Below are 26,534 nucleotides of genomic sequence, written 5' to 3' on the forward strand. Positions count from 1 at the left end.
AGAAGGCCTTGAGAATGGCCTTGTATGACAAATAGGAATTTCTGCAAATTGTCACTTGTTACTGAAGATGATACAAAAACTGCTACTTCAAAGCAGATATGCTAGTTGTAAAACAAAACTAAACTTGTACTTGCTTTAAACATGTCATATTCCATGAACATGGCTTTATCATGGAGATAAATTCTTGTAAGATTAGCAAATCAAAGTCAAAATTAATTATAGCTTTAAATTTGAATAATTCTTATGAGATTAATAAAGATAAATATTACATAGTGTTAATGTTTTTTAGCTGAAATAATTTAATAAAAACTTAAAAAATAAACTCAAATAACTAAAACATCTAATTTTATTTTGTGAATAAATGCATATAATAACTTGAGCATTTTCATTTTGTCATTGAAATTTGTATTTTTAAGGCTGATGTGAAAAATAGGCATAAATGGTAGCAATTTAAAAAAATCAAGCAGAGTTTGTATCATAACTTCTTAGTATATTGGAAAAGTAGCAATAAATATAGATTTATTTTATTCAAAACAGCACATAAAAAGCTATTTATAAATATATAATTACTGATTGAAATTATGACTTAAAAATACTTTCTGTGAAACTTCATTTCATGAAGTTTCATGAAGAACACTTTGTCCTTACTCTAATGATGCTGATAAAACTTCTCTGAAATAAAGACCACCTCTAATGAGGAAAATTATGCAGCAAGATGAAATGACATGTCTAGGTCTTAGTAAAGGTGGAAACTAGGTTTCTGTAGGGTGAAGTAAAAGGGAAATCAACTGAGTGGTGGAGACAATGATAAATTAGAGAAAGAACAGTCCATTAAAGGAGATTCCTGTTACAGTTGACTGTTGTCAGCCTGTTTTTTTCAGGAGAAGATTAAAAACCTAGATTTTAAAAATATAAACTCTTCTTGGCAACTCATTTAAAGTTTTCAAATGTGGAGGCTAAAACATGTATATAAGTAAAAATGGTTCCTAAACTGCCAGTTTACAATCTCTGGCTGAAGTCCATGTTTTCTTCCATTTTCAATGTCTACAGGCTATAGAACATCTATATAACTTATAATGTTACTATTATGCTTAAATTAATGATAAATTTTGCTCTACTGAGCACAGAAATAACAAATAATAAATAAAATAATTTCTTCCTGAACTGATAATCAACGTATTATATTTATTTTTATAAGATTCTCATGAATAAAATTGCTCTAAATCTCCACAGACTTTACTGGGATTTTTTTTTTTCATTGCTACCCAGTATAGTTCTTTCCCCATTTTTTATTGTAATGCTTTGAAATTTAATGTAACTTTTTATGTATCAAGCTTTAAAAAGAGAACATGAGTCTTTTATTTATTCAATTTTAGCATTAATTTTGTAAGATGGTATTTGATAGGCAGGACATATAAATGCTATGGTTGTATTCCTTAGCCCACTCTATGTGATAATAATAGAAATAAATCTATTCTCTCTCTTTTTTTTTTTACATCTGAAGATATGTTCAGCTTCCTCTGCTACAATAAGTTTTCAGAAGAGGTACCACTATTATTTCCAGAAGGGATTTAAGATGCCTCTCTAAAAGGAAAGTCACATTACTGATTACCTTCAGTTAATGCTTATTATAAACTCAGGGTTAATTTACTAAGTATACAATTATCTAGATGCTAATTATTAAATATGTTAATTATTTCAGAGATTTACTTCTCCTCCTACAGTAAGACAAAACAATCCCAAATGTATATGCACCCTCTAAAAGTAATTCAAAATACATGAGGCAAAAACTTACACACATAAAAAAAGTAAAGTCATATAATAGTTGACGATTTTAACATTTCTCTATGGAATTGATAGAAAAATCAGAGCAGAAAAAAATCTGAAAGAATTTAAAACAGCTGAATGATACTATCAGTCAAGTTGACCTCATTATCATACAGAACACTATATCCAACAATTGGAGAAAACACATCCTTTTCAAGTATACAACATGGACAATTAGCTATACCATAAACCAAATCTCAATTAATTTAAACAATTTAAATCATACAGAGTATGCTGTGATCATAAAAGAATTAAATTATACATTAATAACAGAAAAATCTAGAAAATGTCAACTACTGGGAAATAAAAATAACATAGTTCTAAATAACCTATGAGTCAAAGAAGTAATTGTAACAGAAGTAAGTAAATGTTTTGAATTGAAGGAAATAAGAATACATAAAATTTTAGGAATGCAGAAGAGCAAAACAAACCCCCAATAATAAGAACAAAAATTAGAGAAAAGTACTAAAGCCAAACGTTGATTCTTTGAAAAGAATAATAAAATTGATAAACTTCAAGCAAGATTGATCAAGAAAAAGAGAAAATACATGTTATCAATATCAGAATTTAAAGAGTATACATCACTACAGATCCTACAGTTATTAAATAGAATAATAAGAGAATGTTATAATCAGTTTTCATGCCAATAATTTGTACAACATAGAAGTAACAAATTTCTTGAAGACGCAGATTTAGAAACTGATGTAAGTATAAAAAAATTCTGAATAGCCCTCTATCTATTAAAGGAGTTGAATTTATAATAAAAAGTTATTTTCACAAAGAAAACACCAAGCCTAGGTGGTTTTACTAGTAAAATATATCCTAAGGAAGAAATAGTATCAATCCTACAAACTCTTTCAAAATAAATAAAAATTCTATTTCTGGAAACCAAAATAACCCTGATTCCACAATTTGTCAAAAATATAACAAGAAAAAAATTTACAAATCAGTATTCCTTATGAAGATTGATGCAAACATCCTTAATCAAATATTAGCAACTAAATCCAATAACACATAAAAAGATAATAAATCATCACCACATGGGGTTTATCCCAGGTATAAAATGTTGGTTTCACATTATAAAACTATCAACTATGTCACTATAGTAATAGAATAAAGAAGAAAAACACATACAGTCAACACATGCACAAACTGTATTGAAAGGCCAAGGCAGTGAATTAAGGCAAGATAATAAAATAAAAGGCATAAAGATTGAAATAAATAATCTGTTTCCAGATAACATGACTATTTAGCAAGAAAATTCTTAACGATCTACAAAACAACTATTAGAACTCATAGGGAATTTAGAAAGGTTACAGAATACAAAGTTAATACGCAAAAATCAATTTTATTTTTATATGTTAGAGCAAATAATTGAAAATGAAAAATTTTAAACGTGTATTATAATAGTGTCAAAGCCATAAATTGCTCAGAAATAGATGGAACAAAAGATTTTCAATACCACAATAAAAGTGTTTAAAAAATTTTTTCAAGAGCTTCACCTAAAACTACAAAGCACAGCTGAGAGAAATTAAGAAAAATATGGAGAGATATACCACGTTCATAAATTGGAAAATTCAATATTATTAGTATATTAGTTCTCTCTGAATTGAAGTATAGATTCAACATGACAGCAGTCATAAGCCCAGGATGTTTTTCTGTAAAAATTAACACTTGATTCTAAAATTTATGTGGAAATGCAAAACACTTAGAATATTCAAATAAATCTCAAAAAAAAAAAAAAAAAGAGATCAAAGTGTAGGGGGAGCTTACATTACCTATGTCCAAAACTATATAGTTAAAATCAACCTAAAAATTAGCATAGGATTGATAAATAGATCAATGAAAAAAATAGAGTCCACAAATACACTACAAATATATACCATACCCTCAAATTAGTTTTAGATTGTAGATCTAAATATAAAGACCAAAACCATAAGGCTTTTAGAAGAAAACATAAAATACCTTCTTGAATTAAGGTAGGCAAAAGATTTTTTTTAACATTTTTTATTGATTTATAATTGGCAAAAGATTTTTAAGAGAGGAGACAGAACACAATGATCACAAAATATTAAAAAATTTAAAAATTAGAATTCATCAAAATTGCAAGTTTATACTCATTCAAACACCACTAAAAAAGTTATAAGAAAGCCACAGATTGTGAGAAAATATTTGTGAAAACTATCTGATAAATGAACAAATTGAGAATAAAAAGATAATTAGCCAATTTAAAAATAGGCAAAGGATTTGAACAAACACTTTACATGAGAAGATATATAAATGCTCAATATGCACATGAAAATGTGCTCAACATAATCAATATCAGAAAATGCAAATTGAGACTGCATAGAGACAACGTTATACACCCACCAGAAGACTGAAAACATTGAATGTTGGCAAGGATGTGGAGCAAGCAGAATTCTCGTACATTGTTGGTGGGAGTGTGACTGGTAAAATCACTTTTTTTTTTTAACATTTTTTATTGATTTATAATCATTTTACAATGTTGTGTCAAATTCCAGTGTTCAGCACAATTCTTCAGTCATTCATGGACATATACACACTCATTGTCACATTTTTTTTCTCTGTGAGTTATCTTAACATTTTGTGTATATTTCCGGTAAAATCACTTTGGAAAAACATCTGGCAGATTCTTTTAAAACTAAACTCACAGCTACCCTATTGCCCAGCAATTCCACTCCTAAGTATTTACCCAAGAGAAATGAAAACATATGCCCACAAAAAGATTTACACACAAATGTTCAAAGCAGCTGATTCATAACAGATGAAAACTAGGAACAATCCAGGTTTCCATCAATAGCAGAATGGAAAAACAAACTGATTAGTACAATGGAATACTGCTCAGCAATAAAAAGGAATGAACTAATTACACGTGCAATGACCTGGAAGGATCTCAAAAACATTACGCTTAAAGAAATTTTGCACAAAAGAGTAAATATGGCATAATTTCATTTACATGAAATTCTGGAACACATGTCAAGAAAAAAAAATCAGAGCTGATTGCCTCTTGGAAGAAGTAGGTAGAGGCAGCCACTGACTGGGAAGAACTATGAGGACTATGAAAATTTTGGAGGTAATGATAATAATGATCTGTATTTCAATAAGGTTTTACAGGTGGATGTATTTATCAAAAGTCAGGGAAAGTACAGTTAAGATTTGTGCATTTCATTGTACATAAACTTCCCTCAAAACAAAAAGGTAAATAAATATCAAACTGTGGTTAATGTTATACACACTGAAGTATTTAGAGGAAAGTATACTGATGACTACAGTTTATACACTTAAAAAACAGAATGAATTAATGAATGGATAGAGAGATGGACAAACATATAATGAAGAAAGTATGTTAAAATATTAATGATAGAATCTTAGCGGTGGGTATACAGTTATTACTGAAAAATTGTTTCAATATTGGCTGTGTTGGAAAAACAAACAGCAAGTTTTTAAACAGTACATTCTATTTTTGCAAGAGAAAATTTTAACAAGATTTAGTTTGTATTTTGGGAGCATAAGAAAACTACTTGTGCTTACTGAGCAGTTAGTGTTTGATACTTGCCCAAATTAAAGAGCAAAAAATGTTTCCCTAAAAAAAACAATAATCATCTATGGAAAGATTCTTGGCCTTTGACCAAGAAATAACAGATTTTCCTGGCCTCTTTTGAATTGATTTATATCGTTATATTTTGTTTTTTGGATGATAATTCCAAATAGTCAATGATTATAAATTATTATTATAGTATAATGTCCATATGACCCCAAGGAAGTCTCAAGAACTCAGAAATATTATTTGAATTTGTATCTTTTCTAAGACGTATGTTCCTTGTAAAATAGAATTAGGTTTTAATAAATGATTTCTGATCACTTGCACTAATTACAGGGAAACTAAAACATGAGACCTTTATAGTACTATAAGTCCTTTCCTACTTTGATTTGCAAACGCTAATTGTTACAAGTATATATATGAATGTATGTGTGTGTTTGTATGTATTTACATATTCTTTTATATTTGCAAAGCTCTCAAGTATGATGAATGCTCTGCCAGATTATACATTACCTCCAGTATAGGGTTTCCAGTTATAATACTTTCCACGGAAAGGCATATTGTCAAAGTCTGCACACTGTTTCTCTCGAAAATCTCGGGCCCCCAAAGGACATGGCTAAAATAAAATAAAATCATAAATGGTGTGATTGTTGAAAAATACCAAAACCAAGGAACAATGTCCCTAAAACTAAAAGTGCCTGAACTCCATCACATTAGCTCACTCCCTTCCTTACTCTCTGGCTATCTTTCTGGCATTTGCTTTACTGTTTTATAACCAGTATTCAGACTGACATGTCTGAGTTGTAATCTTAGCCACAGAAGAAATAACTGAAGTAATTTAAACAAAGTTCAATGTTAGACAGTTTCCATATAAATTTACACTCAGATGCATGTCATAGTCCACTATGCAATCAATCCATCAGGTATCTCCTTATAAACACACATAAAAACTAGGTGAAGAAACCAAAACACAAAATCCTTTTCGGTAACAGTATTTGAGGTCCAGCTGCCACAGCTACTCCCAATTCTTTATTTTAAGAAATCAAGAGGCAGGTTTGTTACATGACATTCAGCACTGTTAATTGTGGTTTGGATCCAAACTACCATAGCTGTTTACTGTCTAGCCCTGACAAAAAACATATTTTAAGATGTGGAATGAACTGGGAAAAATGCTAGTCCTCAAGTCTAAACACCTTAAAATTCAAGAAATTTGGACTTACTAAGATTTACATTTAATCTTGACATCACAGGAAATAAAATACCAAAATTTCAAAATATGTACATGAATCAAGTGGCAGAGGAGAGAAGGATGTGGAGAGGGTGAAGAGAGGATTATTTGTTTTTAAAAGTTTGGAATGCTTCTTCTACCTAAATTTTTTAAAGAAGAAAATTCTGCCAATCTAGTTAGGCCTAGATTCCAAATACCACAGGGTCATCCAAAATTCAATCTTTAAGTTTACAAAGAATTAAAAGTGTAACTTCTCATAGTGTTTGAGCAATATGACCTAATTTGACTTATCTTTTAGTGCTTTTGAAACACTCATGGGGAAACAGTCCTCTTAAACATGACAGAATGGAACAAGTCTTTAGATAAAATTTTCAATTGTGAATAAATGACAAGTATGTTACAGACATTGTCAGAGATCATTCTGAAGACATTTTACTGCCCTCCCTTGGATCTCTACATTTACTTTGTACAGTTTCCTGAGGTCAGAACATTGCAAACGGTCCCTTGAAGCATGTGCAAAATAATAGACCACAATGTGCAAATATCTGTATAGTCATCACTACTTCTTATATACTATGGTTCAAATTTCTATCATATCAAGTCCAAAGTCTTAGATTCTTAAAATAGTGGCAGCAGGTCAGCATTTTGTTATGAACCCTGCATTTAAGAATATTTTCTGCACATTAAAATATGACATTGCAATGCTAAACCTAAAGATTCTGCTTGCCAAATTATACTTCTTTCTTGCCTTTAAAAAAAATGAAAACAACTATTTATCGTAGGCTACATAGTACATCTCGATGGAAGTATATGCTTTCCTTTACAAGTCATTTTCAGGGAATCTCACACAAGGACCAAGGTGGTCAGTGGCTTTGCCATGTAGCAAGACTAGTTTTTAAGCAAATATTATCAATTTTAAAAAATGCAAGTAATCTGAACTCTAGCTACAAGTTTTCACATAATACCTAAGTATTTGTAAAGCACCAACCACCTAAAAGTTCACCCAAGCATGGCTTTCAATCTATTTGGCGAAACAAGATAAAAATAGAAAAATTATAGCTCTATTTCAGGCAATAAAGTTTATGACAGCATGTTACAGGTTGTCTCTAGGTGCTGTATATAGGTAAATGATCAATGTGTCATGTGATTAGTTAGGGGAGTATTTGTTGAGGAAAAAAATCTTGAGAGTATTATAAGAATTATAATAAAAGTATCATAATATTCTTTATACTATTATAAAGCATTACAGGAATTGAGCTGATTAAGAAATAAAAATGACTTTAAAGGGGAAAAACTATTAAGAATGAAGCTAAGTAAAGCCATGGAGACAGGAAGGAAAAGGTCATATTTTGGGGGTAGCTGGATAAAGGCCATCCTGGCTAAAAGAAAGAAACTGTATGGAAGTATAAGAGAATACACTTCATAGATAAGATAATAACTGGTAAATAAAAAAAGCCCTGAATTAATAAACTAAGGCATCTTGAGAACCACTCACTTAAAAACAAACGAAAGTCCTATTCTTGACTGTCTTCAAAATGCAAGGGATGTAAAAGGTCCAACAGGAAGATATTACCATTTAATGGAATACTTAGATGACACTTCATAAAATTTCTGATCTATTCTTTTCCTGTGATAACCACTCCCAGGGTTAGCATAGTAAAAATATTAACAATAACAAAACCTACTTACCATTTTCTAAGCATTTAGTAAGTACCTATTCCACGGCACACTGTTCAGAGGTCTCTAGATCTATTAACTCTCAACACTCTTATGAGGTAATTATATTTAAGCTCTCAACACTCTTATGAGGTAATTATAATTAATAATCCCATTTTACAGCTGAGCAAACTGGATACAGAAAGGCTGCTTAGTAGTAGTTTCGGGGTGCAAGACACTTCTTTCATCTGAGGGGGAGCTGCCTCTGGACTCTTTAAATGCTACAATAACAGCATAGGTTTTTAGCTTTGTTAAAATGTACAAAAACCTAGTAAGAGGAACTTGCGTTCTAGACCTAGCCCTGCCATTACCAGCTGCAAGTTTCTTATCTGCTCCAAGCTACTATTTCCTGATTTACAAAATAAGAGGGGCTAAAAGTAAGAATTTTGGAGTAAGACAGACCTTGATTCAATTCTAATTTAGTTATTTATTTAATTCACAGCCTTGACCAATGTACTTTATTTTCCAAGTTTCATCTATGAACTAGGGATAACACTAGTTTTACCCTGTAGGTGAGGATTTGTATAAACTGTTTTGCTCTGTACCTGGTACATGGCAGCACTTAATAACTATTAGCAGCTGTGTGGTCTTTGGTCTAGACATCCTTAGACTAAATCCTCACCCCTCTCTTGTTCTGATTTTTACTTCAGGGAAACCACACTGCTGGGACCATTTCCTAGGTTTCTACGTCAGTTGACTTCAGGTTGAGTTCAGGCATTAAAAGGCACTAGTGGGAGAAGCCAGGGTATTTCTCTCATTTCCTCTCTATCGCAGGCAGCATCTTAGGTAGAAGCAGAATATTTTTGTGTCTCCAACTTCAGACAACAGCCACTTCTACCCACTTTCAATCCTATGCTTCCAGATTCTCTAGGCTTAAATAAAAGTACTCCCTTCCTACATTTTTCTTGTAGGAGTGGTGGCATCTCTCTGCTGATGCTAATCTACGGACTTGTCAGCCTCTTCCATTATCCATGTAATCAATTCTTTGCTTTAAATCCCCTCTATTTAAATGTTCAGAATGGTTTATATTATCATGGCTGGATCTTTTCAGGTAACAACAGTTGATGATGATGATGGAGAAGGAGGAGGAGGATTGACAAAATGGTAGTACAAGTAATAGTAGTAGTACTTGGGAGACTAGAGAATGGAGATACGTTTCCTTGTTATGTTTTACAATTTACTGGTTAAGAGCAGAGGTTGGCAAACTTATTCTGTAAAGAGCCTCATAGTAAATATTTCAGACTGGATACCATACAGTCTCCGTTACAACTACTCAACTGTCCGTTATATTGTGAAAGAAGCCACAGACAATATGCAAATGAACATTCAGGGCTGTGTTCCACTAAAGTCTTATTTACAAAAAGAGACAATGGGCCAAATTTGACACAGGAGGTGCGATTTGCCACCCCTTGATTTTAGGGTGTTACAGATACAACTGTCTGGCAGCATTTTGTAGAAGAATCAAGCTCGATTGCTAATTTTTGAGTCAATACAGAATCATATACTTCTACGAACTGATGTCAGAATATAATTTGCACAAGATGCTTATATTTTTTCTTTAATTATCTCCAAAGTGGTCACACAATCTGTATAAACATCTAGAGAAAGACAGGTCACTTTTCAGACAGCTGAAATTATTATCAGGTTCTTTCTCACTTTTGTTAGAGCAGGCAGATAGCTAGATGTGAGCAGAGAAAGGGGGACACAGGCCAAATCGCAGTAATTGGGCAAAAAGGAGGGGCACAGGCCAAATCCAGGAAACCATATACTATATAAACAACAGGAGTCCCTCAGCAGAGAGAGAAAAGCAGGAACCTCTGGGATAATAAGTGGTCATACGTTTTGGACTGACAAGTGGCCTGGAAGCCAACAAAGAAAGGTGGGAAAAGGGAATTTCCAAATGTAACCTTTTGCTCATTATGCCCTTATTACAATAAAATTAGCCTTGTAGATTAGAAGTACCCATCATGCACTGATGCCATGACACTTCTGATTCAGACTAAATAAGGACAAAAATCCCTCCTCCCTCTGGAAAGATGGAGTTGGGGTGAAAATCAGGGAATATAACCTCATACCTTTCCCTTCCCAATGAATATTCGGCCCATTCATTTTCACACTGTAGGTAACCAACTTGCCAAAGAGACTCAGGGCAGCTGCTAACCTGAGCCTGCCCACTCTCCCCTCGAGAGTATACGATCCATCCCTTAATAAATAATAAATCCCCACTTTACTTTCTTAACCTCCATGTCCCATCTCTGAATTCTTTCTGTGACAAGAAAAGAACTTAGTCACCACCAGCAACACTTTCAGCGCAAATCATAACCCAGTGGTCTTGCCCCTTCTGGACCCACACCAAACAAATCTAATCCCTAACTGAAAGTTATGTAGGCCTTGATGGCTTTCCTATGGGAACATAATACCTTGTCATTAGTCCCCTTAAAACCAGGCACCAAGAACTGGCTTTAAATGTCTTTCTTATATTCAGCAAATAAATATAAAATGTTTATTATATCACATATGATCTAGGCTCTGGAGGTAATGCAATAAACAAAACAGATTAGGTCCCTACTTCCACGGAGATCACTCTAGTCGAAAATGAGAAGGAAGAAAAATAGAGCAGGTATGGGAATTGACAGTAAGGTGGCGGGGGTCAGGAGAGTTGTCTTAAACGGTAGGGTAAGGGAAATTCTCTCTGATAAAGTGGTACTTGGGCAAAGAGTTAAAAGAAACTGAGGGAGTGACTTCTGTACATAACTTTGAAAAGAGTGTTCCAGGAAATATTAAATGTAAAAGCCCTGAGGCAGGAGTGAGTGGCATGGAGGATGGAAGGTCTTCTAAAGTGTAAATTATAGTAGACTTGGGGACTCGATCCCATGCCTGTTTCTAGAATATGTCAGTGAGGGTTTTATTCTTCTGATTTCAATATTTCCTTCAGTGAATGCTCTGAATCTGTTGATTAGAAATAAATTCAGTAGGAGTTGTATATTCTAGTTCCAAAGAATGAGAGAGATCAAAGAAAAGAGGAATTTCTTAAGGAAAAATTACATGAAATATATTTCTGTTTTGTTTAAGAGTAGTGGAGAATTTAAGGAGTAATGCTTTTTAAATTACTTAAGTAAAATAAATGCTGACACTATGCAGAAACCCTAACATAAAGCAGTAGGCATAAGCAACAAAATTTTTATGTAAAGCCTGACAGGTTTTCAGCCTCCTAGTGTTAAACTAATCAAACATCCTCTCCTTCTAAAAAGCAACCAGCAGGGCCCCACATAAATCCAGAGAGCAATACTACATGTCTCAGCATCTTTTGATCTTAGTATTTTCAAAGATAGAAAAAAAATTAATATTGGCACCTTTATCACCACTTTTTTTTCAGAGATTTGTGTAAGTTAGCACATTCTATAAACTACCTTATGCTTTCAATTATACTGATAGCTTTAAAGAATCTCCTCTTGACTAAACTCAATGCTTGTTATTGGTGGATAAATCTAAAATAAAAAAGAATAATTTATTGGGGCATAAAAACTGCTGTAGAAAGAAATCCCAGTTTCCGCTGATAAACTGTGCAGTGGCATTTCTATTACCAGAGCTGTAATCCTGGTTTTGTCTGAAAGAATAGGGTGACCTTGGAAAGTGCTGGAATCGCTTTGTGCCTTCTTTCTTTCATTTGCAAAATATGCCCTTATCATTAAGAGAAACATATCTCAAAATGTTTTGCAAATGAGGAAAATTCTCCAAATACTGTACTATGTCTTATGGGTAATAAAGAATGAGAAGCAGGCGGAGAATGAAAACTCTTTTCCCCTTTTCCTTTCCTCTCTTTCTCCTAGAAAAGATGGGCAGGCTGGGAAGATACCAGGATTTCTCTGGGCTTGGGGGAAACAGCAAAATGAGCAAAACTGGCATTTTATTTTTCTACTCCTTTTCTTTCTTTTTCCAACCTTCTGCTTCTTCTTTTTTTACTTCCATGCCCAATGGACTTTTCCTTCTTCACTGTTACACTAGACCAACCTTCTACACTCCCCAAATTTAATGTTCTTCCTTTCCAGGATAGCAACATATTCTTAGCCAGATATACCCTGTTAGTTGAGGGAACACAAGTGGAGGTTGGACTCCAAACCCTGCTATGCTTAGCAAGTCATGCACTTGACATGGGGCTGTGAAGAAGGGACATGTTTCTTTTTGTTCACCCAGACAGGTGTCTTTTTAAAAATTGCATAAAGATACCACGCAGGCTAACAGAGGCCATGCTTCTAGACTCTCTCTTACAAGTTGCAAACAAAATTCCTGATTTCCTAATTATCAGGTACTTTCTTATCATCCCTTTGAAGTAATTCACAAGGGCATTTCCAAGGTTCAGTGCATGTTGTGAATCATATCACAGTTTTGATGCAAATCTTTCATCTTTTCTCCCTCAAATAGTTTCTGCTTTGGGGAGGGGGGTAGTTTCACTGTACATTTACTTTTAAAGAAAAAGAAAACAAAAGCTTGATAAACCTACATTGTCTAAACAAACTTGAATCTAGCTATCATGTCTGATACCATAATCTTCTATGCAAGTTTTCAAAATTAAAGCTATTTCTATATGCCTTGTTAGTCTAAATTTAATGAAAATGCCATCTATCCATAGGAGGACCCTTTCCCCTAAGCCTATAAAAGTGTTAAGAAACAAACTTTTACTTTGTGATTTTTTAAATGTCTCTTTAAAAAACAAAATAAATAAGCAAGCTCTATCAGGTGCTTAAAAGTTAGTCTTTTTTCCTCAAAACAAGATGTACACTATAAAATTCATACTAATCTAAAGATAATGGCACTGCTCCTGTTATCTTTTGCCATTATATATGTACATATCTACATTTATAATGTATATGAAAATATATTTTATAAATTAATATTAAAGTATATTTACAAGAATAACACAGTTGATACATATTTGTTTTCTAATTATAACTTGGGGCACAGCTGTAACATTGTTAGCTAATGGATCCCCTTTGTACCTTGTCATCACTTATCCCACACCTTACCCTGGGGGCAAGGTCTGTAGTTTCATAATTTTTTCAGTTATCTGTTTCTGCTGCAGGGTAAGGTTAGACCACAAGTAAGACAATGTCCCAGGTGACCAATCTCTTTCAGAGAACGTTACTGTGCAACACCCACCTCCCAAAGGCTCCATCTGTTATATGAGGACTAGAGCGCTACTCAGAAATTCCATGCCTTACTGAGTGCCCTCCATGGTACTGGCCTATTGCTGAACTTCAGTTTCTTGCTTTAAAATACTTAAAAAAAAACTTGCCCTTCCCTTTTATAAAAGTGATTTGAAGATTTAATGAGGTTATATAGAGGTACTTTGTAATCTATAAAACATCAATGGATACAATGATAGCTACACTGTACTGAGTATAGATTCAGTACTAGGAGGGGCAGTGGATGTTTTAATGTGTTACTTCTTTTAATTCCTAAATAAACCTCCAAGTTTGATATAATTATACTCTACTTATATAGGAGTTAGCTGAAGTTTAGTGCAGCTAGGTGTCTTGCCAAAGTCAGCTAACACCAATCCTATTATATTCAGGATTAAATTTAAGTCAATGTAAATCCAAAGTCTATACTTTTTTCAGTACAATCCTACCCCAAATATAGACTATACTTTTCCTGTGTACCACAATCAAGGCAATAACACTGTTTAATGACCTTAAGCAATGGACTGAAGAAGAAAAAGACTGCAGAATAGCATGCCCCTCTAGCAAAGCTGACTGAAAAAATACCCAGGTACTACCCAGTCTATGCTTAAATTTTAGAATAGACTATCGATGACCTGGAAAACCCTTTGTCTCCACAATTTTTTATAGTCTTGATGAATAAAATAAAGGAGGAAACGAGATGTTTAAGATGTAAGAATAATATTTCATCCCAGCCAAAGTGGATCTTAGGCTTTTCACCAGAAGTTCTATCCTAGTCACATTATCAAGCAGACACACAAATCGCAAATAATGTGGAATAGGAAAAACACAAGGATTTTCTTGGTTTTGGAAAACAGCTAAGCAACACCCAGACAGTCTTTTTAGAAATGTAGAAAATTCCTTTTCATGGTAGTTAATACTTCCTTAGCTTTAGATATAAAATTTGGTTTATAACCTTAATATGGCCATATTTTTACTCTTTACAAAAATCAAGTTTTCATTTGTTTCAGCCACTTTGCTCAATATTTATTAAAGAATAAAATATTTTTTCATGAAAACTTACCGTACATTGTCTAAAAGAAAAAAAAAGTCACATATTTTCCTCCATTTATCAATGTGATCTCCAATTATCCCGTTAATGTGCATGTTTTTTCCTACCCGAAGACATATAGATGGTTCAGTAATTAGAGGGTTTAAAATCAACCTTCTCAGTCTATATTAAACCTCTTTTTTTTTTTTTTTGAGAATAGAAAAGGAGTTTATCAGGGTACACTGCCATAGACAGCAGCAGCCACACAGACGAGAGGTGCCTGTGTGAGCCTATGTTAAACTTATTGATGCTTTTTATCTTTCCAGGAAAAACTGTGCACACAGATATATTTATTTTCATAATTCTTTTTTACTATAGGTTACTACAAGATATTGAATATAGTTCCCTGTGCTATTAAAAAAAATCAAGTTTCAAGTAAAGTACTCACAACACTGACCTACATATTCAGCTACTTAAAATACTTACACTATGTACAACAATTTATACCCTCTTAGAACATTTTGCATGATAATTTTAAGTCACTGCAGTGAAAAATTGCTCAGGAAAGCCAAAATGCTTGTTAATAGTCAAAATTCTTTTATGCCAGTTAAAAGGAGATTCCATATACATAATAAAGTATTTTTGAGCAGCTCTTGAGCAAACACATTTTAGAAGATTTGAGCACAGATCTGGGGTTTTTATGTCTCATAATGACACTACCTGATAATCATGTTAGCTCCTACCTTTGCACATTTATAAAAACTGTCAGGACCATATCAATTATTTATTTTTATGTCCAGAATGGGGAATTGTGTCCTCAGCCAACAAACCACAGGCCTCATGACTTGCATGAAATTCTGCTCTCCAAACCCAAGTTCCACAAGACGGTATCTATTAGATTAGTTTATGATCCCAAATATTCTATTGAAGTTCCTGGTTTAATGGTGAGACCAAACTTCATCCAATTATCCTGTCTTTAATAGATGCTCCCAATTTCTCAGCAACTTCAAAGTGAAAAGCATATTCATTTGTTCCTGCCACAGCTATTATCTTTACTTGCTATTCTGTCCTGGAGACCATCATATGGATGTCAAAGAAGGAGTCCTTGTTTAGATGCTTTTGAAGGCTTCTAAGGGTGACCAATGGTGATGTATTGAACAAACTGCACATCCAATACATCCTGATACAGATAATCAGCCTCAGAGTCTAGTGTGTGAATATCTGGCCTTGAGGTGATTATGTTGCTGCTGAGAGTGGTCAGGCCAATTTTACAGCTGGCTATTTTCTGATTTATTTGAAAATCTTAAAGATTTGAGATTCTCTCTTTATAAGTTGTCTCTTCTATTCTTGTAGATCTCTTTCTCTGAAACTGGGGAAAGTGGGACAAGGAGTTAACGGAGCACCACTCCTATACCCTTCAAATGTCCGTGGTGGGAATTACACCAGCATTAGGGAGACAGTGTGGCTATCTTGTTTTAGTGCTTGCCACTTTTTAAGATTGGTCTGCATTGGTTCTAGGTCCAATTCCTCCTCAAACCTCAGCAAGAAGAATACTGTCAACCTTATATGTTTCAATCTGATTCACAAGTGTAGAGATCCACAAAGGAGGAGTATCAAAGCTTCAGAATAATGAAGTGTTACATTGTGGAAATATCTCCTTTTCTCATGGCTACCAGACATTATGAATCTTAGAACTGATAGTGTTTGCCTCTTTACTTAGGTTACTAGGAAACTCAAAGCAAAATTTGTGGCCCACTTTAGTAAGTGAAAGGAACTTGAGGTACATTTTTTAGGTACTAATCCCAGCTTTATATCATTTTCCTTTTCCTCTGATTTTCTGATTTATTCTATTTTTCTGTTGTTATTTTAATGATGCTAATTCAACTCTAATAAGAGAGTTATAACTAATAATGAGTATTATTGTATGTAAAAGCAAAAGAACTATGCAATAATCCATAGTACCAGCTGGTTAATCACAGAAAAGAGAGGGTCAAGGCTGCTATAGTATATGGCAAACTGATAGGATGGGTGAAATGAGTCATAAGATTTTAAAAGGGATGCAAGTAGGACCTATTAAATATATGTGAATCTGCCTGATATCTCCTAGGTTTTCTATTTTCTATTTGTTACTGTAATGTGCATTTTGAGCTTAAGTTAGAAAGCAGAGAGCAAGCCTCAGAGATTCATGACATTAAAAGTTCTTCCAGGATCATTTGAATTTATCCTTTGTATTACCCCTATTTAAGTGTTAAGAAAAGCTCTTGAATCATAAATGACCAAGCCAAAAATGCTTATGACTTTTTTTCTAGTTCTCGACTGCCAAAGTGATTCTAACTAATTGGAAAGGTTTCTCTAAGTTCTTATTTAAAGGGTCACTAAATATGATGTGCATAGGATTAAATTAAGTAAAACATGCACTATGGCAGGAGGCTGATATGATAAAAGACAAATACACTCTTTTGAATCCCTTAAATTAGCTTGTACATAATAGACATGTAGTCATTATAGTGAAAAAGAACATTTAAACCATTATACATTTAGAAAACAGGACCAAGGTTAACTTAAAGGATACAAACACAATAACCTTATAATGCTCCTATAGTAACACCCATTATATGCTAACTGGAAAATACTAAAATGCTGCTTGCATTTGGATTACTCAGTCTTAACTCTAATCAATTCACCCTTCGTGATTTATAATTAAATTATCTGTCCCATAATGTAGTCTATGTAATGGAAACTTTTAGAACAGATTTTAAAACTACAGTATAGGCATTTCTGCTCTAATATGATACATACATTGCTGAAAAACCTCTTTCTGCAAAAATTGCACACTGAAAATAATTGGCACACAGGAAAAACAGTGTTAGAGGCAGACAACTCAAAGACAGAAAACTAACACAAACAGTGATAATTCTAATAAAATAACAGCACAATTTAAAAAATACATGGCAAATTCCTAATGAAGAAATATTGAAGTAAACATAACACTTTATCTTTAAAGAAAAAAAGTGAAATAAGTTAATAAGAAAGGGCTGAGGCTGCTGACTTACAGAGACAAAAGGCCAATGTGCAAAGAGCAGGCAGAAACACACAATAACACATACATAGAAATGACAGAGCATGAGGCTAAACTGAACCAAAAGAAGAATGTGGGGTGAATGGTCATCATGTACAATTTTTGTCTCCTGTTCAACTGTATAAAGTCAAAATTCAGTTTGACTTCAGCTGCTATATTACTTAGTGGCACAAAATGTGGCACAAAATAGCTCAATCACTTATTAACTAATCTGTGATGCAGAAACAAGGTTGTTATAGAACAGATTATACCAAAACCTTAAATTAGCATTGTTTTTTCTAGATTTATATTGAACATACAGAGATTGAAAATATCTTAGCAAGCCAACTCAACACTGAGGAGAACTCTCAGTATGGAAAGAAAATACGGTTAAAACAGTAGGTCTGGTATGTAGTAAGTGCTCAATAAATGTTAGCAGCAGCTACTACTCCTTCTGTTGCTGCTTCCATTAGCAAAGATGGAAAGTAAAAGAGCGCTGATGCAGACATCTGTAGCTTACTCAATATCTATTACTCCCTACGTTCTTGCCAACAGAATTCTGATTTTTGCTCAGGAATCTACCTCTCAGGGAAGGTGACTCTAACCCCATTTTAGGGGGCATATCTGGATTAGTCTAAACCAATTATGGTAACACCATTCCTTTTGCCTATGACTGAGTTAATGTGGTTATGTGGTTTTCTGGCCAACAAAACATGAATGAAGTCTGCTGAGGTAGCAGGGGAGGACCTCTGGAAAAACAAAAACAAAAAAACACCTTTCCTTATACTTAAAAAGAGACACTAGATTTTTATCTCTGTCTTTAAGGAGATATCTTTATCTCTTTATCTCTTCTCTTCCTCTGAATATTGTCAGGGTAAAAGTGCATTACTTGCTCTGATGCTCCACTTGTATTTTGAGTTTACCGACAAAGAGTACGACCTTAGGGCATTTCCCACACTACCTGTCAGCTCTTGGCTGATTTTAAAGTGTGAAATCTTATTCAGCAATTTAAAATTTTTTTTGTGTCAGAATAATGTCATTACCAAAAATAGAAGTCTCACATTTGTTTCTAAAATTAGAATTAATATTGACTTGTTTCAAGGATTTTATATATAATATTTACAATCTTCTTTATAATTATTTTTCTACTGCATCGCTAGACTAGCTTTGTGCTGCCCAATAAGGTTGTCAATAGTCACACGTGGCTGTTCAAATTTAAATGAACTAAACTTAAAAATTCTGTTCTTCAGTTGCACTAGACACATTTCAAGTGGTTAATAGTTAATTTGGCTGTTGGTCATCAGGCTGGACAGTGCACATGTAGAATATCTCCATCAGTGAGGAAAGTTCTCTTGGACAGCATTGGGCTAGATTATGTGTTTTGAAAGTTTAAATTCTCATGTATTACATTACATTTTAAAAGGCTCCAGGTTACACAGCTAATGCTTAGACAGCTTTATTAACTTGGATAGCATGAAAAGAAATTTCAGTGTGGTAACTGAATTGCCTCAAATTCTAAACTAGTAGAGTCAAGATTAATGAAAAAACGTAATTATTTGTATATCCATGATATAGATATGTTAAATATACCCCCTTTACATTTGCTAAAAGCTGAAACAGAAGACAAAGATAGTGACAGAAATGCAACCCACCAATAGCAAGCTCTACAACCTGAGCATCTAAAGCACAATTCATGGGTAAAACGCGACTAGCCTGAAATGGCTGGCATGGTTTTTTCTTTTTCTGTTACCTGTCACATATTATTCATATTACATACTACCTGTGTTATTAGGGCCAAAATGTGTGCCCGTCCCTACAATTATGTAACAATGGAAATGGATGGGAACTGAGAGGTGGGTTTGGCTTTCTCATTCCTACCTAACACAGTCTAACATACAGTAGGTATTCAATTCTTCTACCCTTGCACAAACTTCTATTTTTCTGAGATTCACATTATCTATCCAAATCACTATCTGGCTTCATCACTGCTTCCTACTAACCTCATGATGGTCACTTCCCCTCATTTGTTAAAGAGCTTGATACCTGCTTCTTAACAGTCTCATTATACACTTCAAGTCCTAATAACATGCTGAATGAATTCAGCCTCCACATGGAAGACTCCCCAAACTCCCTAGCCTCGACGTTCCCGGAACTCCCTCACCTCCACTCGAGGTTAGGCAAGCACTGCCATGGCCACACTTCAGATTTGTCCTCATTGAGAACGGCCTCACTTCTCATATCTCAAATTCAAATCCATTCCATTCTCTGATCCCCTCAACTGCTGGCTCTCATACCCTGTTTTTCCTACAACACTGGTTCTTTAATTTTTGTGGACTTTTCAAAATCAGATCTTAATTTTCTCCCTGTTAGCCCTCTTTAGACTCTACTATCATTCCCTAGTGCATAGCACGTGGCTCAGCACTTCAATCATTCTCACCAGTATCCTCAAATTCTTCTTAATTTGTTTACTGTTCTGTTGTAATCTCACTTTCTCTAATCCACTTTCATCTAAAGCATAAATCTGAGGCTGAATCTTTCAACCACCACATTTTGCACTTAATTTTCTTCCTGCCTAGAATGCTCTCATTGTCACTTTCTTCTCTGTTCAGCTCCAATTTGCCCTTCAGATCTTTAGCTTCCAATGGGAAGAATTCCTTAAATCTCTAATCAGGCTGTGCCAATTCCACGTGTTTCATAGCATCCCATACTTATCCTATCATATCATACTATATCATATCACTTAGCATATTTTGCTATATTGTGATTTTCTGAGATTTCCCAAGAAATTATAAAATCCTTGAGAGCAGAGATTGTCTTTTTCACTCTAGCACAGTCTGATACCAAGTAGGCACTCAATTATTTGTTGAGTGAATGAATAATACCGATAACTTAAAATAATCATTGTAATTGAAGCTATCTGCAATTACTTCAACATGAAAATTCAATAGAAGTAAAAATGATAAATAAGCTATAGAGTGTGTTAGAGGTAGTATGAGGGGAAATAGAGAAGGGGAAGGAAGATTAGGAGTTCCAGGGTTGTAAGGAGTAGAGAGGTTTGCAATTTTAAATGCGGCATTTGGGCTAGGCCTCATTGAGAAGATGGCAGTTGAGTAAAGGTGAGGTGAGGGAGCTAGTGATGTAGATATTTTCAGTGGAAAAGTATACAGGGCAAAGGGAATAGCCAACGCAAAAGCCTTTAAGGTGAGAGCACACCTGGCACATACAAGGAAGGCAGCCTGTGTGGAGCAGTGTGAATAAGGAGGAAAACAGTAAAAGATAAGCTCGGAGAAGTAATGGAAGGCCAGATTGTGTAGTCCTTGCAAGCCTTTGTAAGAAATTTGGATTTAAGTAAAATGGGGAGCCATTGAAAGGTCTTGAGTAAAGGTTATACTCCAGCTGAATCACTCTGCCTCTTATACTGAGGACCGCAGGGAGCAAGAGTAGTATTGGGAAATCCACTGAAAAAGTTCTTAAAAGTAATCCAGTGAAAGATAGAGTGGTTTTAGCTTGAGCCAGATGGTGTTGACATCTGAGATGGGAAAACTGCTGGAAGAATAGGTTTGTGGAAATGTTTTGGAGATAACATTTGGACATGTTAAATATTACATGTCCATTAAAAGTCTAACAAATGGTAAGATATGAGCCTGAAACCCATGGAAGAAGTCTTGGCTGAAAATATAAATTTGGGGGTCGATAATAGATGAATGGTATCAAAAGCAAAGAAACTGGATGGGACACTAAGAAAACGGTATTGATAAGGCAGAGAAAAAGGCCAAAGGGTAAGTCCTGGGTACTCAAACATTAAGAGGTCAGAGAAAACAGTAGGAACCAGCAAAGAAGAATGAGAGAGAATAAGCAGCAATATAGAGCGACAACCAAAAAGTTACAGTGTCATGGAAACCTAGTGAAGATCAAGTAAGATAAATACTCAGAATTGACTATTGGGTTTCGCAACATGGAAGACATCAGTGACTTGATAAAAACATTTTCAATAGAATGATGGAGGTGAAATCCTGAGAGGAACAATTTCAGGGTAAAATGAGAAGAGGAATTAGATATACTAAGTATAGATAGTCTTTTGAGGAATTTTCTTTCAAAAGGAGCAAAGAAGTGGAAAACTAAATGGCAGGTTTTTTCAAGATAGAAATAACAGCATGTTTGTACGCTTACAGAAAAACCTAGAAGAGAAGATGTTGGAAAAATCATCTACATATTTATGAATAATCAAGAATTAAGATAAGTATAGGGTTGGAGAGCATAAGAGTGAGAAATAGTATGGAGTGTGGGTATTACTCTGATGACATGAAATTAAAAGCTGTAATTTTTAGATAGAAGGAAGGAAAAACTATCTAGAAAGAGTAATGAGATATAGAGAAGACAGTCAATTCACTTCCAGGCCCAGTCTTTCGAGAGCTAAGGGAGAAAATACATGTCCTCAACTTTTGAGGGCTGCAGAGGAAGCAGTATCACAGAGCTAGTTTCCATGAGAACAAGAAGATGAAGGGAAGGAAAATTCAGAGATGTCAGGATATGAGGAATTTTGCTGATGATGGGTTGTGAGTTTCTGAGGGCACAAAAGAGTTTCAGTGGTTCGGCAGGGTTAGGAAACAGAAGTGGGGATATGCAGATTTATGGGCTTGGATGGCAAGAGATGAGGAGTGATGAGGGAGTCTGGGACTTCTTGCCATAGCAAACATAAAATGGAATAAAGGGCATAATAAGATTAATCCTTGTTTCTTGAACTCAAGAAAGATAATGGGGGCAAAGTTGCGAGTGCTGGGGGGTCAGGGAAGTTCAGGGTGTGTGTGTCTCTCTCTTGACTCTGTTGCAGGAGAGTGTATTTGCTTCCAGTAATGAAGCTTCCTCTTGACTCTTGTTGATGGAATTGATGAATTTGAGGCTGGTTCCATTCAATTTCAAAAATTCATGTGACCCTCACACACATGGATTTCTGATCAAATAGCTTACAATTTAAAATATTTCCCTGCTCTAGGGGAAATGTAAGCTAATTTTTCATAGCAGAGTTTGGTTTTACTTACATCTGTGTTGCAGGAGCGATACCGTTTCCTTTCCCCAAGGCAATATTTTCCACCTCCTGAAGGTCTGAAAACACATTTTGTTTAACATGTGAATATAATATATCTAACCACATGAAGAGTACATAAATTGCTTGATGAAAACATATTAACATTTACTTTAAGAAAATACAAAATTTGACACTTTATTAGTTATTAAAGTAATAATCATGCTGGTGATAGTAATAATGATTATGGTTGTTGAGCACAAAAATTAAGGTAATTTATTGTAACTTTATAAGGCTTTTAATTGTGATGATTTACATTCTTAAGACAATACAATTAAATCAATGTATTTTCTAATCATAGTAAATAGGTGCTCAGTTCAATGCAACGAGTTTAAAAATCATTTATAACAAAAAGCCATTTGAATCATATACAACAAAACACATAATCTGATGCTATATATTCACCAAGTAGGAAATGGAAAGTGCTTTTTTTCCAGGTTGGGAATAGCTTCACTTTAAAGTATAAAATGCAGAAATAAATTTATATCTCATTTCAAATATTATATGAAGTTTTAAAAAATTAAATCTAAACATGAGACGGGCCTGCATTATAATACTTTATATTATACTTAAATTAGGATGTCAAATATTTGCTTTACATAAATTAATTTATAAGTATTTAACATTAGGAAAAGCCATATGTTATTCCTTGGGCATGCTATTCTTGAATGGAAAAAAAATAACTTGTTCTCTTAGAGAGGTCTAGGTCATTCTCTTAAGTATCTGGGTATATAATCTATTATCATAGGGTTTTATGCTTTTATGCCTGCAGTTGAACTTAGGTTAATTATTCTGTAACTGTTTAAAAAAGATCGTCTAAACTATAATTTTGGCTCACTGGTATCAGTGGGAAAATCAAAGTTACACTTGTAATATATTTTGAATTCCAGTGAATGCTGACTCTATGGAAGGGGAAAAAATGGCCCAGCTTGAACCAGCATGGGAGAAATGGGTTGGTCAGATAAAAACAAGGTAGGGTGGTGGTGGTGGCAAGGCTGGTTCATGAGTCAGTGACAGAGAGCTCTATATAGCAGGTGGGTAATAATCGAATAGAAAGTGGGAGAATGGAAACAAAGAACTAATATAAAGGGAAGCAATTTCAAGCTAAAAAGAGTAAAAATGAAGAAAAGAGACATTAGAGAGAGGAACCAAAGGGAGGGATCATGAGTTAAAATGAGAAAAAGCGAAAAATTAAAATAGATCATCTTTTACCCCAGAAAGGGGAAAAAAAGAAGTGATATTGTAACATTATTCTGTACCAAATATTTGTCAGGAAGGAAGGCCCTCGACCTGAGCTCTAGACAAAAATGAGAGCACTTGACCTGTAGCAGCTAAGGAGCAGTTCAGGCCCGGGGAGGACAGGAAAGACCAACCAGAGGAATCGTCCACCTGCAATGGGCACTGGTGGGAGAGAGAAGTAATACAGCTAGCAAGGAATACTGATGGGGCTGGCTTTACGCCAGGGGGACTCTGGCTGGCGAAAAGGAGTGGTGGGAGAGGAGCAGTCTGACCTACATAAAACAGTCACGGGGAGAAAAGTGGCGGCAGCCCTGGAAGATGATTAATGGGGGCATGTGAATGGAAACTATTTTAACACATGGTTAGTATTCTTCTCATTGTGATTTGTGATGTGAATCAAGGCGTTTCAAACCTTGAAGTGCTCTCATTGGTCCTTTTGATACTAATGTAGCAGTAATAATTTTATGTGACATGTGAAAAGAACTTAGGTTTCCTGGGAATAATGGTAATGTAGCTAAGACCAGACCTGGATCCATCCATAATTCAGTAGTCTTTGCAGGAGGAAATCTATCTGATTATTACTAGATTAAAATTCTGGCTATACCTGGGATAGATACACTATGCTTTTCTTTTCTCTTTTTCTTTTATTTTTGGTTACATAGTAAGGTGAAAGGGAAAAAAAAGAAAGTCTGTCTAACAAGGCTCCTCCACTTTCCTATGCCTAGTGCTTGTTCTGAAGACAAGCACTTGGCTCACTAGTGAAACGTTTTTACAGATAACATGCGAAACCACAGCTTTGAATCATTTCCAACTGTGTCTTTTTGTTGGCTCCGGCTTACTTTAGCTACTTACGCTGGACTGTCACAGTGTCTTAGGGATGAGGAGACGCCTCCCCCGCAGGTCCTGCTGCACTCTCCCCATAGTGACCAGGGACCCCAGCCCCCATCTATGCTCTGGGGCCAAGTGCCAAAAGGAACACAATCTCCCTGATAACACCACTGCAAGATTTCACAGAAAACACAGAATTAGCTTTTAGGCAGATAGAGCTATCAGGATAGAAATACATAAAGGTCAGGCAATGACCAATTACAGGCATTAGCAATCTCCCAACAGATGACAGACTGAGAGTTCTTTAACTGTGTTTAGACATTGGTAAAGGTGCATGTGATTTGTAAATTATCTTTAGCTAGGCAATGCTTTATAAATCTGTAACAAGTACCAGGAGTCTAAAAAACTTTACTTCTTTTTTTCTTATTTCTCCTCCTCCAGACTTTTAGTGTTTCTCATTATAGAGACCTCAAAAGTCTTTTTTAGATATTTCAGTATTAAAAAAATTTTTTTTCTTTATATTCCACTATTATTAGACTCATGGAATGATAACGCAATATGGAAAGTTCCCCAGTAAGGAATTTTTATGATGGTAATTGCTTTTTCTTAAAAAAAAAAAAAAAAAGCCTGGTTGAGGCTACAATAGTAAAAGAATGTGTTGTGGCATTTCATCTACATGAGTACTGCAGACATAATAAAAGTAATGCCAAGACACTAGGGACAGGGTACAAAAAAACCCTTATATACAATGACTAGCCATGTGTATAGCCCCTGCACAAACATGTGTACTGGAATTCTTCTCAGTTTTACTCTCTGCAATAAACCACACATACTGCACATAAGTAGAAAGCCAGGAATAATTTATTGAGACGCAGACATCGCATAATCAGCTCATAACTCTAACATGATAAATCTTATTTGCAGAATATGGTAAAAATGAAACTTTTTTTTTAAAAAACAAGCATTTCTAGGCTTTTATTGGTGCATTTTTCTGAGCTATAAAAATTTGATGAACCATACTGATGCTATGAAAGTCATTGCTTTATATGAATAACAATAGGGAACATTATTAGAGCTGAGTAACTGTCAGCAATGTCAGATTGTTAAATAAAATTTCAACCCTTATATTAAAATGTGAAGGGAGTATGCCACGTGATTTTAGAAAGTTTATTACTCTATACTATGTTATATATCAGTTTATTATACTAACTGTATATATCTACAATTCTGTCACTTTCACCATCTGTACTGCTACCGCTCTAGACTAAACTGGCAAATGGAATAGCTTCTTACCTGGTCCTCCCGCCTCACTTTCTTCTGCCTGTAATCAGTCTATTCTCCAGGAAGCTCTCAGAGAGCTCTTTTAAAAACATATTATTGCTTCATGTCACTGTTTTGCTTAAAAGACTGTGGTGGTTACCTCCTTCCCTCAACTCTGTTCAACTGTGGCCTTTGTGATCTAGCGCCTACCTCCTTCCCTGAACTTATTCTCTCTTGTATGGAATGCTCCAGACACAGTGACCTTCCTTCTCTTCCTCAGTACACTAAACTTGTTCTGTCCTTAGGATATCTGCATTTGCTAGTCCTCCTGGGAAGACTCCTCTCCTGATTCCTCATATTGTTGTCTTCCCATCATTTGGTTTCAGGTCAAGTGTCACTTCATCAGAGAGGTCTTTCCTTGACCATCCTTATTCTGAAACAGTGGCACTGCACTACCCTTCCTGCCCATTCCAGGATATACAGAGATTCGTCTTCCTGTTTCGGTCCCCTCTTACTACTTACT

The 26,534-nt window shown here is 34.6% G+C and overlaps 1 protein-coding gene and 1 pseudogene across 7 annotated transcripts in view; both read right to left on the reverse strand.

Annotated features, from left to right (window-relative positions):
• The window catches only part of ADAMTS6 (ADAM metallopeptidase with thrombospondin type 1 motif 6), a 266,890-nt gene that overhangs the window by 60,560 nt on the left and 179,796 nt on the right, over positions 1-26,534 (reverse strand). For all 7 annotated transcript variants that reach the window (XR_004317186.1, XR_004317184.1, XM_032473104.1 and 4 more), the window contains 3 exons: positions 24,776-24,921; positions 22,641-22,704; positions 5,903-6,005 (listed from right to left, as the gene is read on the reverse strand). Coding sequence is in view for 5 of the 7 variants with exons in the window: in XM_032473104.1 (XP_032328995.1) it covers positions 5,903-6,005; positions 22,641-22,704; positions 24,776-24,921 (313 nt within the window). In the remaining 2 variants the exon portion in view is untranslated. The remainder of the gene's footprint in view (positions 1-5,902; positions 6,006-22,640; positions 22,705-24,775; positions 24,922-26,534) is intronic.
• LOC102520283 lies at positions 15,078-19,839 on the reverse strand (annotated as a pseudogene).

This window comes from Camelus ferus, chromosome 3, assembly GCF_009834535.1.
Source record: "Camelus ferus isolate YT-003-E chromosome 3, BCGSAC_Cfer_1.0, whole genome shotgun sequence".
In the NCBI taxonomy this organism is placed as follows: domain Eukaryota; kingdom Metazoa; phylum Chordata; class Mammalia; order Artiodactyla; family Camelidae; genus Camelus; species Camelus ferus.